The sequence below is a fragment of the Plecotus auritus genome, assembly GCF_963455305.1.
Source record: "Plecotus auritus genome assembly, chromosome: 1".
NCBI classification, from domain to species: domain Eukaryota; kingdom Metazoa; phylum Chordata; class Mammalia; order Chiroptera; family Vespertilionidae; genus Plecotus; species Plecotus auritus.
The window spans coordinates 10,832,583-10,846,945 of NC_137770.1; the positions used below are offsets into that span (position 1 = coordinate 10,832,583).

A 14,363-nucleotide genomic window follows, 5' to 3' on the forward strand; every position below is an offset into this window, starting at 1 on the left:
AACTGCAGCAGTGTTTGACTATATTCTGCACAGTGAGAAAACCTGAAGTCATTTTCAAGGTCCACCATTTCTTACTTCTTTTCAGTCTGGTCAAGTTTCTAAGCTTTCTAAGTCTCCATTTTCCCAGCTAATGAAAAGAAAATAGGATTCCACTGAGTCTCTTATCTACCTACTCCAGGACTTCTGTGAGGATCAAATGAGATGAGGCACATGAAAATGCTTCACAAACATTTGGTTAAAGTGTAAAATGTTTCCACCTGACTGTAAAGTAAGTCATGTTCCTGGGCTAAAGAAACTCCAAGGATGCTAGTAGGGAGAGGAAGCAGGGAGTTGGTATATGACATCATTACCCAGTGCCCACAGCCACCATTTCCAGGCTGGGCTGGGCTGTGGGCTGCATTTTGTGCCATGGGGTCTCAGCAGCATTGGCTGCGATTTGGTGGGGTACTTCTTCAGGGTGGTGGCGGGGCCTTTGTCCCACTTGGGAGAAGCCAAGTGTTGCTTTGTGGGCTCCAGGTCCATGATGCCGTTTATTGTTAAACAGGGGCATTGGGCATAAACCGGCAGTCGGACATCCCTCTCACAATCCAGGACCACTGGCTCCTAACTGATCACCTGCCTGATCACCCCTAACTGCCCCCGCCCCGCTGGCCTGGTCACCCCCAACTGCCCCCCCCACCAGCCTAGTTGCCCCCAACTGCCCCACCCCTGCCAGCCTGGTCACCCTTTACTGGCCCCCCCCCCATGCCTGCCAGCCTGGTCGCCCCACGCAGCCTGCTGTTTAGTCATTTGGTTGCCCCTCAGTGACTTCCCTGCCGGCCTGGTCACCCCACGCAGCCTGTTCGGTCATCCGTTCAGTTGTGATGGTAGCTTAGGCTTTTATATATATAGATGGCCTGTTGCTAGGGAGAGGAAGCCTGGGGTTGCTACGTGACGTCATTACCTGGCATCCACAGCCACTATTTCCAGTCTGGGCTGGAATAGGCTGGGCTGTGGGCCACATTTTGCACCATGAGGTCTCAGCAGCATTGGCTGCGATTTGGTGGGCTGTCGCTCCAGGGTGGTGGCGGGGCCTGGTCCCACTTGGGGGAAGCTGAGTGTTGCTTTGTGAGCACTAGGTCCGCAGTGCCATTTCTCTGTAAATGTCCAGTGTGCGTCACTGCAGCTCCTGTGCATCTGCCCCCTGGTTATCAGTGCATGTCATAGCGACTGATCAGACGGTCGGACACTTAGCATATTAGCTTTTTATATATATAGAGAGAGATTTTTTATTGATTTCAGAGAGGGATAGAGAGATAGAAACATCAATGATGAGAGAGAATCATTGATCGGCTGTCTCCTGCATGCCTCCCACTGGGGATCGAGCTTGCAGCCTGGGCATGTGCCCTTGACTGAAATCGAACCAGAGACCCTTCAGTCCACAGGCCGATGCTCTATCCACTGAGCAAAACTGGCTAGGGTTCCACAATATCTTTAACTCTTACTTAAGAACATAGTTGAATGATTATTAAAAAAAAAAGCTATTCAAAATAAAAATCCTATGTAATAAAAGCCTAATATGCAAATCGACCAAATCGTGGAACGACCAGTCTCTGTGATGCGCACTGACCACCAGGGGGCAGACGCTCAACGCAGGAGCTGCCCTAGCCCACAGGCCCCAGGCCAGCCAAGGCAGGTGCCAGTGGGGAACCCCTGATCGCCTCACCGGTCACCCCACAGATCAGCCCTGATCGCCAGCCAGGCCTAGGGACCCTACCAGTGCACAAATTTCGTGCACCAGGCCTCTAGTTTAATAATAGTTCTTTTCTTAAATATCACATTCTGGCATCTACTTGGAGATAAACTATGTGATTTGATGGCTCTTGCCCAGTAATTTGTTATGAAACATACCAATCAAAAAGTGGCCATGTTGCTTTAGGGAAAGGGGGACCCTGCTTCCCCCCCTGTTTACTGAGTGCTCGTCTGTGCCACTCAGGCAGTGTGATGACCTGGGAGGTGGCACTGGAGAAAGACGTTAAACCAAAAATGATCCAGCCATCCGGTTATATTTGAGACAAATATCAAGAAGAAAATGTACTGCCTGACAGATGAGCTTAAAGTCAGAGACCCAATTACAACTGGGCTCGGGAAAGGCTCCGTGACAAGCGTTGCCTGCAACTGGGATCTCAGGTGTCAGTGGAAAGTGGTCACAGGTTTTAGTAATTATGTGGCATTGCAGTTAATAAGGTGAGTGGCAGCAGGTATTGAGGACCTCGTGGGTGACGCCCTGCGGCAGGTGCTGGAGAGTAGGCAGTGAGTGCATTGTGGCGCGTGTCCTCAGGATGACAGCTGAACTTGGCCGGGAAAGCAGATTTGGACTAAGTTTACAACTAAGAAAGAGACAGTCTCTCTCTAAGATTGCTGCTAAGACTTTTATTATCCACCTAAAGTTTAAATTACATCCATTGAGTTCATTAAAAAACCTCAGTAAGAATTGTGTTTAAAATTGTATTTGGTGTATGAGCTACCTCGTGGAGAAGCAGCATCCCCCCACCCTAGAGAATGGCCAGTCCCGTCACCCGTTGGGGAGCTCTTCAGTGCCCATCGCTAGGGTTGGTAACTAACTGGCCATTGTAGTGGCTGTGTACCTGGATAATCCCATCGGTTATGTTTTCATGTTGCTTATTAAAGGTGAGGTTGTTGCCATGAGGTTTGTATTTTTGGCTTTTGTTGGGTTGCGTCCGTGGCCCTGCTGAGATATTCTGTCTGTTGCCTCTGTTGGTTTTTACACATACATTGTACTACTTATAAGTAAATATAATTTTTTTATTTAAAAAAATTGTCGATGAGCTTCCACTGCCCCCACCCCAAATGTGTCTCTTAGCAACCTGACTCAGAGCTTAGAATTTCTATTACAGGAGGAAGAGTGTCTGGAGGAACTATAATTTGGCCTTTGGTGAACTCACCTTTATAAATCCTGCTCACATGCATAAAACAGCATCACTGTCATAGCCTTGTGGTTGTGAACAAAGAACTGAATAATCAACCTTTCTTTCCTGATCATCTCTGAAATTAGATTATCAGTGTTCTCTGGAGTGAATCCCTTTATATCTTACACCTCTACGTGTCCCCTGTGCTGCAGTGACCTCTGATCTGAATGTGTTAGTACTTCCCCTGGTAGTGACTATTACAGTCATAGAAAGGCTTCGTGATACTACAGAATCATGAGGATTTTCCATAATTTGGTTTGCATCTAATTCAGTAAATGTAGCAATTTGGTACTGATTTTAAGTACTGAAAGTGGGAGTGTCAAGAAAGCTGTTGCCGCAACTGGTTTGGCTCAGTGGATAGAGCGTCGGCCTGCGGACTGAAGGGTCCCGGGTTCGATTCTGGTCAAGGTCACGTACCTTGGTTGTGGGCACATCCCCAGTGGGAGGTGTGCAGGAGGCAGCTGATCGATGTTTCTCTCTCATCGATGTTTCTAGCTCTCTGTCCCTCTCCCTTCCTCTGTAAAATATCAATAAAATATATTTAAAAAAAAAAAAAAAGAAAGCTGTGAAAGCAGGTGCTTCCTCATATTACAGTCAGTCCACGCCACCACAGTGGCCGTGTAGACCACAGGCATGTGCCCACCCATGTGGTGACTCTTTATGCTTAGTGCTTTTCCACTTCACCTGTGCCCAGTGCAAAGAGGGTTTACCCTCTTTCAACAGATGAGGAAATTGAGGCTTGGAGTGCGGAATTTGCAGTCTAGGGTCCTGCTTCTGGGTGGGAGGAGGCCTGGGGAGGCTGCCCCCCGAGGCCATGCTGCTCTGTGTGACCTGACTCTACCTGCATCAAAGCCCCTCAGCTGAGCGGGACAGTGGACCTGTGTGATCCCATCAGACTCCCTAGACCCGTGGTCGGCAAACTGCGGCTTGCGAGCCACATGCGGCTCTTTGGCCCCTTGAGTGTGGCTCTTCCACAAAATACCACGGCCTGGGCGAGTCTATTTTGAAGAAGTGGCGTTAGAAGAAGTTTAAGTTTAAAAAATGTGACTCTCAAAAGGAATTTCAATCGTTGTACTGTTGCTATTTGGCTCTGTTGACTAATGAGTTTGCCGGCCACTGCCCTAGACCAACAGTAGACACAAGGTTCCCTTTGGCTTCCATGGCATGACATTGACAAAGGTCACCTTCTCTGTTTCCCTCAGACAGAACTCCACGCATCTGGACAGCACGCTCCCTTCGAGCACATGGACATCAGCACCACGGCACTCAACAAATTTGACCCCTGTAGCTTTTGTGCTAAGAAATGTTGCTAGGATAGAAACCCAAGAGTAACTCCAAGTGGCCTCCTGTTTGCCGCCTTCTCTCCTAACCTTTTCTAGATATGAGAGTTAATGCAATGTAATGTGGTCGGGAAGGTGGGTGGAAATTACAGTGCGAGTGAGATTTGTTGCCTAAAATAAATAACTTTTTATCATTAGAGTTGGCTAATAATGACACTTCCTGGATCTAGGGTGACCATTCTTCAAGAATACCAAAATGGGGACTTCTGCATTAAAAGCAATTTGGTCCACATCCCCTTGCAGCCTCCTAGCTCAGGATCTAGAACTCACTGAAGGTACAGGTGCTGCTGATGGGCCAAGGCTGTCAGAACGCTGGGCATGGGGCTTCACCCTGAAACTAGAGCCAGCCCGCCGCTGAGTCTGTCAGAGTGCTGCCAGAGAGCAGACCAGCGGGGTAGAGACAGAGAGGTTGATGGAGCATTCAGGGAACTGTCTTCCACCTGTGGAGGTGACTGGGCCAGGCAAACGCCGTGGGGCAGGGCCAGGCTGGACTGGGGTAGGGCTGACAGCTGTTCACATGGGATTCCTTCTTCCTCAGGGACCACAGTGTCACTCCTAAGGCGTTTCAACTGAATGAGTGAGGCTCACCCATATTCATGAGGGTGATCTCCTTAAAGTCTGCTAATTGGATGTTAACTACTACCTACCTTCACAGTGACACTCACATTATTGCTTGATTGGATAACCGGGTACTCTAAAACTGACCATTGTCTTTAACCATGACTTGTGGAGTCTTCCTTTCCTGCCCCTTTTTGTCATCTTGGTGATAGCTGTCCTACCTAGCTTAACGCTTTAACCCCAGACTCCAGCCTCATCTGTGCCCTCCGGTGAGCAACTTGAGTGGGTGAAGCACCTAAAGTGGGTGAGGCACCTAAAGTGGGTGAGGCAAGGAGTGGGAACTAGCCCAGGTCCAGCAGCGGGGGCAGCGGCTGTGTGTGTGCTGCATGCTACCTAGGCCTCTACCCATGTGTGGTCCTTCCTGCACACAATGTCTGTGCTCCGGAGACCCCCCCAGAGGGGCAGCCTTCTCCCCTTTTCTTCAGACCTCTAGCCCCCATCTGGGTGAACTGACCGCTCCCTAGGCAGTTCCTGGGCATCCCCACTGCTCCTCTTATCCCTCCACCCGTGTGTCCCCTCCAGGTGCAGTGCACCCCGGAGTCACAGGCTGCTTCAGCACATCTCTTGCCACTGAAGGCTTTGAGAGGCAGGCAGTGTGTGTTTATAGACACCTCTGCCACCAGGGACACGGAGCTTGCGGCTGTCATCCACCAGCCCCCAATCTCTGAGTGACTCTCTTGGAGTCCCCCAATCATTTGGCTTTGAGGGCGAGGTTAGAAAACCCCAGATCACAAATGACACACTCCTCATGAAGGCCACAGCCTCTGCCTCTCCTCTGTGCTTTCTTACCCCTGGAAGGCACCCCCTGGGGGTGACGGTGCCCACCCAGGGTGTGGCCTTTCCTTTGAAGGGCGGGGGCGGGGGGCGGGGGGAGGAGGCGGTGTCCTCTCCACTGTCTTATGCGGGCTTTGGGATCAGGGTGCCTGGAGGAGTACCCTGGGGCCAGTGATTGAGGGTGTGCCCACTACCTGGTAACACCTGTCACAACCTCTGTTCGTTAATCACCTGTTGAATGCGAGGTCCTTCCCAAGTGAGCCCTGTACACAACCTGTTCACAGGTTCCAGACTTCTTTCACTTTCTACTGTGTCTTAGGAGCATTACTCATATTTTTACTACAAGTGTTTTCACCTATTCGTTTCTGGATTTCTAACCATTGTTTTCATCCCTCCCCTCACCCCCTGTCCTGTCTCTGCGCCCCATCAGTTGCTCTGCTGCAGCCCATCCTCCAGATGACACAGAGAACAAACTTGGTGCTCGGGGCTGTTACAGCAATGGCTAAAAGAGCAGACATTTTTCTTCATGAAAAATGATGTTACCGTTTGGGGTTCAGAATCAGTAAGAGTGAAGACAGGATGAGCTGGATGGTGGCACATGCTGGCCTCTCCTCCACAGACACATTCTAATTGTTGTCATGGAGTCGGGCTCTGGCGTAAGGTCAAGTGTTTCGATTTTGTGCTTTGGGGAGTGATGGGGCCAGGGCTTTTTCTGATCACCTGTAAGAGCCCAACTCTGTAACTGGCAGGTGGTAGGTTCAGACTCAGGTAGCTAGTCATAGTTTAACTTACTGAACTTTTTATTTATATCACGAATGTGTCAATTACGTTGTGCTTTATTTAGAGAGCTAACTTTTCATATTAACCATACAGGCATTAAAACACCTGTGCTCCAAATAACCCTAGACTTAATGCAGAAAACATCTGTTCTAAAACACATAGATTCATTTTTATGAAGTTGAAAATAAACAAAGCCGGGATGGGGGACTGGTGAAGGGTGATATAAAGATGGGGGTCCAAGAAAGGGGTTAGGAGTCCTATGAGGAAACCATCCAAGTCCCAGAGAATTTTCTTCTTAACTGTCGGGTCTCTGGGCACTCAGCCGGGCTGTCCTGTGATGATTCTTGCAGCCTGTCTGGGAATGACATTCTAGCCGCACACTCAGAAGTTCCCCGTCTTAACTGTCGCCATCGGTGTTGATTGCAGAGGCTCTGCGTCAATCACAGGGCATCCCAGCACCAAGTGGCATTTGCCATGTACCACTGTCTTCAGTTCTTAACCCCTGCTCTTTCCTTGGTAATCCCACCCTTTTCTTACCAGACTGTGAACGTTCTTCTTGCTTTTGCTCTGACAACGTGATAAAGGCCATCACTGCCCATGGCATTTGTAGGTGCTGTTAGTCTGTGAAAGTCGACAGCTCAGAGTCAAGCAGGAATCTTGGATCGCCTGTCCACAGCCATGTTTCCTGTTGCGGGTGTTTTGTTTGTTTGTTAATCCTCACTGATTTTTAGAGAGAGAGGGGAAGACAGAGAGAAATGTCGATGTGAGAGAAACACATCAATTGGTTGCATCCTGCACGAGCCCTGACCAGAGCCCGGGCCCGGGAGGAGCCTGCAACTGAGGTACATGCCCTTTGGTCCCCAGGCCGACACTCTGTCCACTGAGCCAAACTAGCTAGGGCTCCTGCTGCAGTTTTGACTAGAATCTCATTGGGGGCCCACGCTGCTTCTGAATTTTGAGAATTCCACTGGAATCAGCTCTCTTTAGAATTACTTAAGATTTTTTTTAATGTTCTTTGTAAATATTTTTAATGTCCTGGTTATAATGACAGACTATGTGGATTTTAGTTTGCAGTTAATATGTTTCGAACATTACCACCTTCCTCCAATCCTACGGGAGCAGAATTTGACCCAGAGGAAGACGAACCAACGTTAGAAGCAGCCTGGCCTCACCTACAGGTACTGAACTGTGGAATGGGTCAGAAATGGGCGTAAATGAGATGTCTATGTCCGTGGGGTCTTCCTCTGACACAGGTGCACCAGCCTGAGGGCCTCATCCCAGCTGGTTGCAGGGGGACCTCTGATCCTACTGGCATAGGCCTTGCACATCTATGTGTGCGTGAAAATGGTTTAGCAGAAGAGAGAACGTTCAATGGCTTTTCTTTGTGTAGATACTGTATATCAACTACAGAGATATGGAATTGTCAGTATGTCTTGATGGAAATGATTACTTGCTGACAGCCATTGAATTGAGACCTGGAGGACTCACACGGCATTTCCCAGTTTGGGGTACTTAGTTTTAATGTGCACCTGCTATGTGCCCCATAGCTCACCTGCTGGCAAATGCCTTTCTCAGAGTATTTGTAGGGCAGGAGGTTGATTGGGAGCATGCCTGTGGAAAGGCACTGAGCCCACCCTGAGCAGAGCGCCGGATTGGGAGGTCTGGCGGTCCGAGGAGGGGAGATGGAGAGATGAGAGACCCAGGAAGGAGCCAGGCGGGAAACAGACGGAAAAGGAGGGCTGTCTCGGCAGCAGAGCGTTCCCGCCTGTGGCATCTGGGACATCTGCTCACCAGCCAGTCCCAGCTTCTGTCGGCCTGCCTCTCCCAGGGCACTTGGAGGTGACAGGCTACAAATCCCACCCAGAGCTTGGTCCCAGCCCAGCTGTGGCTGCTGTGCATTGGGGTCTCTGAGCAGCGTGATTGAAGCATTGGTGACATCCTTTTGTTTAAATGCCATTTAAGGAGATAGTCTATGGCAGTGGTCGGCAAACTCATTAGTCAACAGAGCGGCAAACCACGGCTCGCAAGCCGCAGTTTGCTGACTACTGGTCTATGGTTCTCAGCAAAACAGTTACCATCATCAGTTAAATTAAGCCATGTAATTTAGCATTAAATCTACAGATACATGACTTTTGTAAGGCTAATATACGAAGACAAAGATTCAACTCATGGTGTATTTTTAATCTCCATTTAGTAAAATACCATGTTTTTTGACTCATTGTGTTTTTTTTTCCTCCTAGCTTGTTTATGAATTTTTCCTAAGATTTTTAGAGTCTCCAGATTTCCAACCTAATATAGCGAAGAAATATATTGATCAGAAATTTGTATTGCAGGTAAGGCACAAATTAGCTGAAACCACAAAAGCCCTACTTTACAGAGAATCCCAGGTCACTAAGTGTCTTTTTCTTCTTGAAGCTTTTAGAGCTCTTTGACAGTGAAGATCCTCGAGAGAGAGATTTTCTTAAAACTACCCTTCACAGAATCTACGGAAAATTCTTAGGCTTAAGAGCTTACATCAGAAAACAGATAAATAATATATTTTATAGGTAAGTCAGCATGGGTGACATTTCTCTTTTCGCGTGGTGATGTTTCTTTGCATACTTAATGCCCCCACTTCATCATTCCTTTGACAAGTGACCAAAGAGCACTAGTGGCTGTTTCTGAGCAGCCAGCTGGTCGTGTCCAGGTGGCTCCAGTCTGCACCTGTGTCTCCGTGCCAGGCTGGGGCTGGCCCGTCCCCCTTCTCCACCCCACCCCATGGCTCACTCCCAGCATCCCACCGCACGCCCTCCTTTATTTCAGTTTTTACTAAAACCAGTGGTTCCCTCTGGAATGCGGATAGACTGATCTGTCCAAAGCTGGCTGTTCCTTCCTCCTGCCTTTCCTTCATTCTCCCCCATTGCATCTCAGTGAAAGCAGGAGTGAGGAGTGGATCTGGAGGAAAACTGAGACTTACATTAGACGTTTGGGAATTGCCCTGTGCACCCAGGGAAAAGGTGGCCCTGCGGGGAGCAGCATGTGATGACGCAGCAGCTTTTAGCAGTCACAGCTACCCCCACCCCTAGGCCTGCAGGACCATGGAAACGGGGAAGCTGGGCACAAGAGTTTACGAGGAGGAGGGCACAGCCCCATGGCTCACGAGAGAATGTTCCAAGTACAGTGTTCACCTTGACCCCAAACCCTTCCCATCCCAGTTTCAGCACCCCCCCAAACCTTCGTCTCTGCTGCTGCTGCCTCTGAGTCACCGGCTGACCGACGCCCTTTGGGTGAACAGGTGTTAAGTCCTGGGTGGGGCCCTGGGTGTCACAGGTCTGGCTCCCCATAGTTGGCTCCCTGCTCAGCTTCAGCTCCTTCCACACCACCACCTGCAGCCTTGTTTGATCCTCCATGACGTTCTTTTCCACCAGCCCTTCTCAACCTCCCAGGCTTCTGGAAGCATCTGCTTGCCAGGAAAGCCTCCCTGGCCTGGCGGACGGGTGCGGTCTCCCTGTGAGGGCAGGCTTTGTGTCACCTGCTCTGTCACACACCCAGTACCAGCTCGTGCCCAGCCATGGTGGCACCAAATAAATGTTGATGGATGAAATACTTAATGTAGTTTCTTATCTGGCCCTGGGAGGCTCACTAAATTAGTAGTTTATTCTGTGAATTGTGGCTTCTCAGGAAGACTTACCCTAAGGCCCCCAACTCCAGGATGGCTCAGGGACAGGTCCTACTGGGGCTAGGCACAGTGTGCACATTCCTCAGCGAGAGTCTAGCAGCAGTGCCAGAGTGAGAATGCTGACCCCGCCGGAGCACCGCAAAGGCCAGGCGGGTCCGTTAGACACCATGACCAAGCAGCGGGGGAGAAAAGGGCCAAGAGGGATTGGTCAGATGGAAACCAACAGCCTCTCCGGGGATTCTGTCACCGGTTCCTCTCGTTCCGTCACCAGCCTGGCCCTAGTGTACCACCCAGTCCTTGAAGTCTCCGTGGCCTGCACTTCGGCAGTCATCAGGGTATAATCCTCTCCCTTACCTTCACACTCAGTACGGCACTCCGAGGTCAGAGCTTCCAGTGTGGGTGGGGCTGCCCTCTGAACTTCTTGCAGGTCCCCTGCGTCCATTTCTGTAGCAGCCCCGGGGAATGGCGACACACCCAGATGGTGATGTGCTTCCTGTGCATGTTCCTGGTGTATGTTCTTGGTGTCACACCTCCTTGTTAACAAGATCATTACTTGGCTAGTGTACTTACCTATCAACGTTATAGCCATTATTTAAACAAGAGGTGCAATTTATAGTCCAGTCTTTTAGGTCTAACAGTAAGCTCCACCGAAGTGGGTTTTTTGTCCTTAAATGTAGGTTTTGTTCGGATAACAGAATCACAAATAACACTCACATTAAAGAATTAAAAAATGTCTCATATCTTAAAAGAGTTCTAATTTAGAACTGAAATACTTAAAAAGGTTATTGAAAAGTTACTACACAGTTCAGCTCTCTAAATGCTCAATGCAAGAGTGTGTTTTTCCCCCCAATTATCTTTTCTATAATTATAATTATTGATACATGCAGTCAAAAATAAGCATATCAGGTACATTCCATAATAGTTTGAGTCTTCACCGTCAATACCACTTCCTCGTCATTTCATGTGAGAAAGTAATTAAAGAGGACCACCTTGGGAGAGAAATTCAGCTCATCCAAGTTCTTTCTAGTATCTTATAAGAAAAAGAATATGTCAAACATATTTGCTTCAACTTACTCAAATGTTAATGGAAAGTTCCTGTTTCTGTAGTTTCTCATTCTCATCAGCATCTCTAAGACGTGGTTTATAGAGAGCTCTAGATAGCGGTAAACAGTGGACCCAAAGGTTAGGTGTCTATGGTGGGGCCAGGCTTCAGTCCCCTACTGCTAACAAACCACCCCACACCTGAGTGGCCAAAAACCACAATGTACTCTTTCTCACAATTCTTACACTGGGGCACATGGTGTCCACGAGGGCTGGGATGGCCCCCAGCAGCTCCCAGGAGAGGGAGGGGGGCTGTCAGGGTTTAAGGGTGTAGCCGGAAGTGGCTCAGACCTCCACCCTGTGTTTTGGTCCCAGCCACGCGTGCCAGGACTGGACAGCACAGACTCAGGAGCAGAAGGTGGTTCCACCTCTTCACAAGAGGGCAGGACTTTTCCCGCAGGGAGGAGAGGAGCCCATGGGTTTAGAGAGCCCTAATTCCATTGTTGCTGAAAGAGTGAGCAACCCTCTTGCCCCCTCTGCATGGATCTCCATGGCTTCCCTCCCGTTTTACACCCTGCTTTTTGTCTCCCACTGAACAATAAGAAGGAAACTACTTTTCTATTTTTTATTCCAATTCCAAATCGGGTTAAAGTAATGAGAAATTAAGAACTTACCAATAAAAAAATATTGTTGACTTAGGAAAACGAAATGGCTCCAAAGTGAAGTCATCGCCATTTAAACATGAAAGCTGGTGGAGCCAGGTCAGAAGCAGTGCAGGGGCGAGGGGATGGGCAGGCTCCTCCCAGGTCTGAGTGAGAGGAGTTGTATCTAAAGTTGCTAAGTGGTGCTATATGCTAAGCTGTAGCTTTGTGCATTTAAACTATTTTGAATATTTCAAACCAGTGGCACAGAAGGGAGCCTTCAGGTTGAGCTTCATGAGGCGGTAGCAGTGAAGGGATTTATCTACTGGTGGCTCGGCCCCTTCCTTCCCACCCTCATTCGTCCCCCAGGCTGCCATATTCCATTCGTCACCTCCCTGCCCGTCTTCATGCCGCCACTAGATCCACTTGCATGTATGTCACTGTTTTGCTGACCCTGCCACTGTGGGCTCGGATCCGAGTGGGTCTGAGCTGACCTCCAGTCTCCATGGGCCCTGCCCACCTTCCTGCCAGTTGCCCACTACCCGGTCCAAGTTATAAACCTTTGTTCCATCTCTCCCCACTCCACACCCCCGTCTTTAAAAATCTGAGGGAAGCCTACCTCAGGGTTCAGTTCAAGAACTGACCCCTCAGTGGAGTGGCCATCCAGTAGCATATAGGTGGGCAAAAGTAGGTTTACAGTTGTTCACGTGGAAAATAATACAATAGTTAATACATAATACAAGGATAAATTGTTTTACATAGTCACAACTGTGAACTTACTTCTGGCCCTGTAGATGCGTTAGGCACATCCTGCAGGATTATTTTACATCCTGTGGGTGTTCGGCCAAGTTCCCAAACAAGGACAATAAAATTAGAGTCACATTCTTTATAAATCGCAAACTCATTTTTGGCTTAGAGCAGTCTCTAAACTAGGTGTCCATCTGGTGGACAGGAACCGTTTCTTACACCCCTCCCTTCAGCCGAATCAGCCCACATGTTGGTGGCGAACCTTTTTTCGGCCAGGGGCCATTTGGATATTTATAACATCATTTGCAGGCCATACAAAATTATCAACTTAAATGTTAGGCTGTTATTTTGTCAAATATTTTAACTCTCCCCTAATGCCTTGGCAGGGCCAGACCAAATGATTTCTCAGGGCCAGCCGTTCCCCACTCCTGGTTTAGACTGACTAACCCCAGGTGAGCAGGTGTGAGGCAGGGGCCGGTGGTTCCTGAGCAGATCCTTTGGGGAAGAGACGTTGTCCTGTTTTGTGTCTCTGTTCCCGCTCATTGTCCCACTTTATTCAATGACGTGTTAGAAGTATCTGATGGATGGATGGCAGGCTGGGTTTCAGCAAGGGGATCGAGGCCTTCAGGTTGCCCTGTGCAGAAAGCAGCGCAGGGGTGGGGCGGGGCTGTGGCAGAGAAAGCAACAAGGCGGCCCAAGTGGTCAGGAAAGAGCTCCTACCTTTGCAGAGACTAAATATTGGAGGCATCGAGATTAAGATGCCCACTTACGTTGAAATGCAGAAAAAAAATGAATTATAGAGGGCTGAGTGGATGGATCTGATAAGGCAAACATCAAAATGTTCATTGTAGCCCTGACTGGTTTGGCTCAGTGGATAGAGCGTCGGCCTGCGGACTGAGAGGTCCCGGGTTCGATTCCGGTCAAGGGCATGTACCTTGGTTGCGGGCACATCCCCAGTAGGGGGTGTGCAGGAGGCAGCTGGTCGATGTTTCTCTCTCATCGATGTTTCTAGCTATCTATCCCTCTCCCTTCCTCTCTGTAAAAAATCAATAAAATATATTTTTAAAAAAATGTTCATTGTAAAGTCTGGGTGGTTGAAACACAGGTGCTCACTGTAAAATTCTTCCAACTTTTTGTTTGAAAACTTTCAGAATGAAATGTTGGGGGAATTTTTGAGGGGCAGGCTACGAGGAGTTTATCGATGACAAGAACGGTGCCCCTGGGATGGTTTTTACAAAATCGATGTGCTTATTGTTGCCTGGCTGCATGATTTTCCCCCTAAAAGCACTGTTTTCTTATTCAGAGGATTTTAGTCTTCCCAGGTGTTACTTCACTGTCTAATTCGACATGACAAATTGCCTTTTTCAGGTTTATTTATGAAACAGAGCATCACAATGGCATAGCAGAATTACTGGAAATACTGGGAAGGTAAGTCTTTGTGTTATTGGTAGCGATTGGCTTTAGATGGAATTTATAGCAGAATGATCCAGTTCATTAAATTCAACCACCCCCTCCCCAAAGCAAGAAAACTTAAATCATTCTCTAGAACTTAAACAAGAGCTCACTTATGGAAGAGTTCAGGAGCTCTTGGATGAGAACACGCTGGATGACAAGTGTCTTCCGTTTGTGTGGTTCAGTATGTAGACTCCACCTCCTACGCTCAGGAGCATTCTGTGGAAACATAAGTTCAATTGTTTCCTCAAAGGCAATGCTAAAAATAGTCACATTAAGGTTTATATTTGACACTTAGAAGAAAAGATCATTTATTATACATTTGAGGAATTGAGTAAATGCT

At 48.5% G+C, this 14,363-nt stretch overlaps 1 protein-coding gene across 8 annotated transcripts in view; it reads left to right on the forward strand.

Annotated features, from left to right (window-relative positions):
- PPP2R5C (protein phosphatase 2 regulatory subunit B'gamma) overlaps positions 1-14,363 on the forward strand; it is a 145,669-nt gene that overhangs the window by 103,536 nt on the left and 27,770 nt on the right. For all 8 annotated transcript variants that reach the window (XM_080647528.1, XM_080647524.1, XM_080647523.1 and 5 more), the window contains 4 exons: positions 7,549-7,659; positions 8,722-8,814; positions 8,897-9,027; positions 13,937-13,996. In XM_080647528.1, coding sequence (XP_080503654.1) covers positions 7,549-7,659; positions 8,722-8,814; positions 8,897-9,027; positions 13,937-13,996 — 395 coding nt within the window. The remainder of the gene's footprint in view (positions 1-7,548; positions 7,660-8,721; positions 8,815-8,896; positions 9,028-13,936; positions 13,997-14,363) is intronic.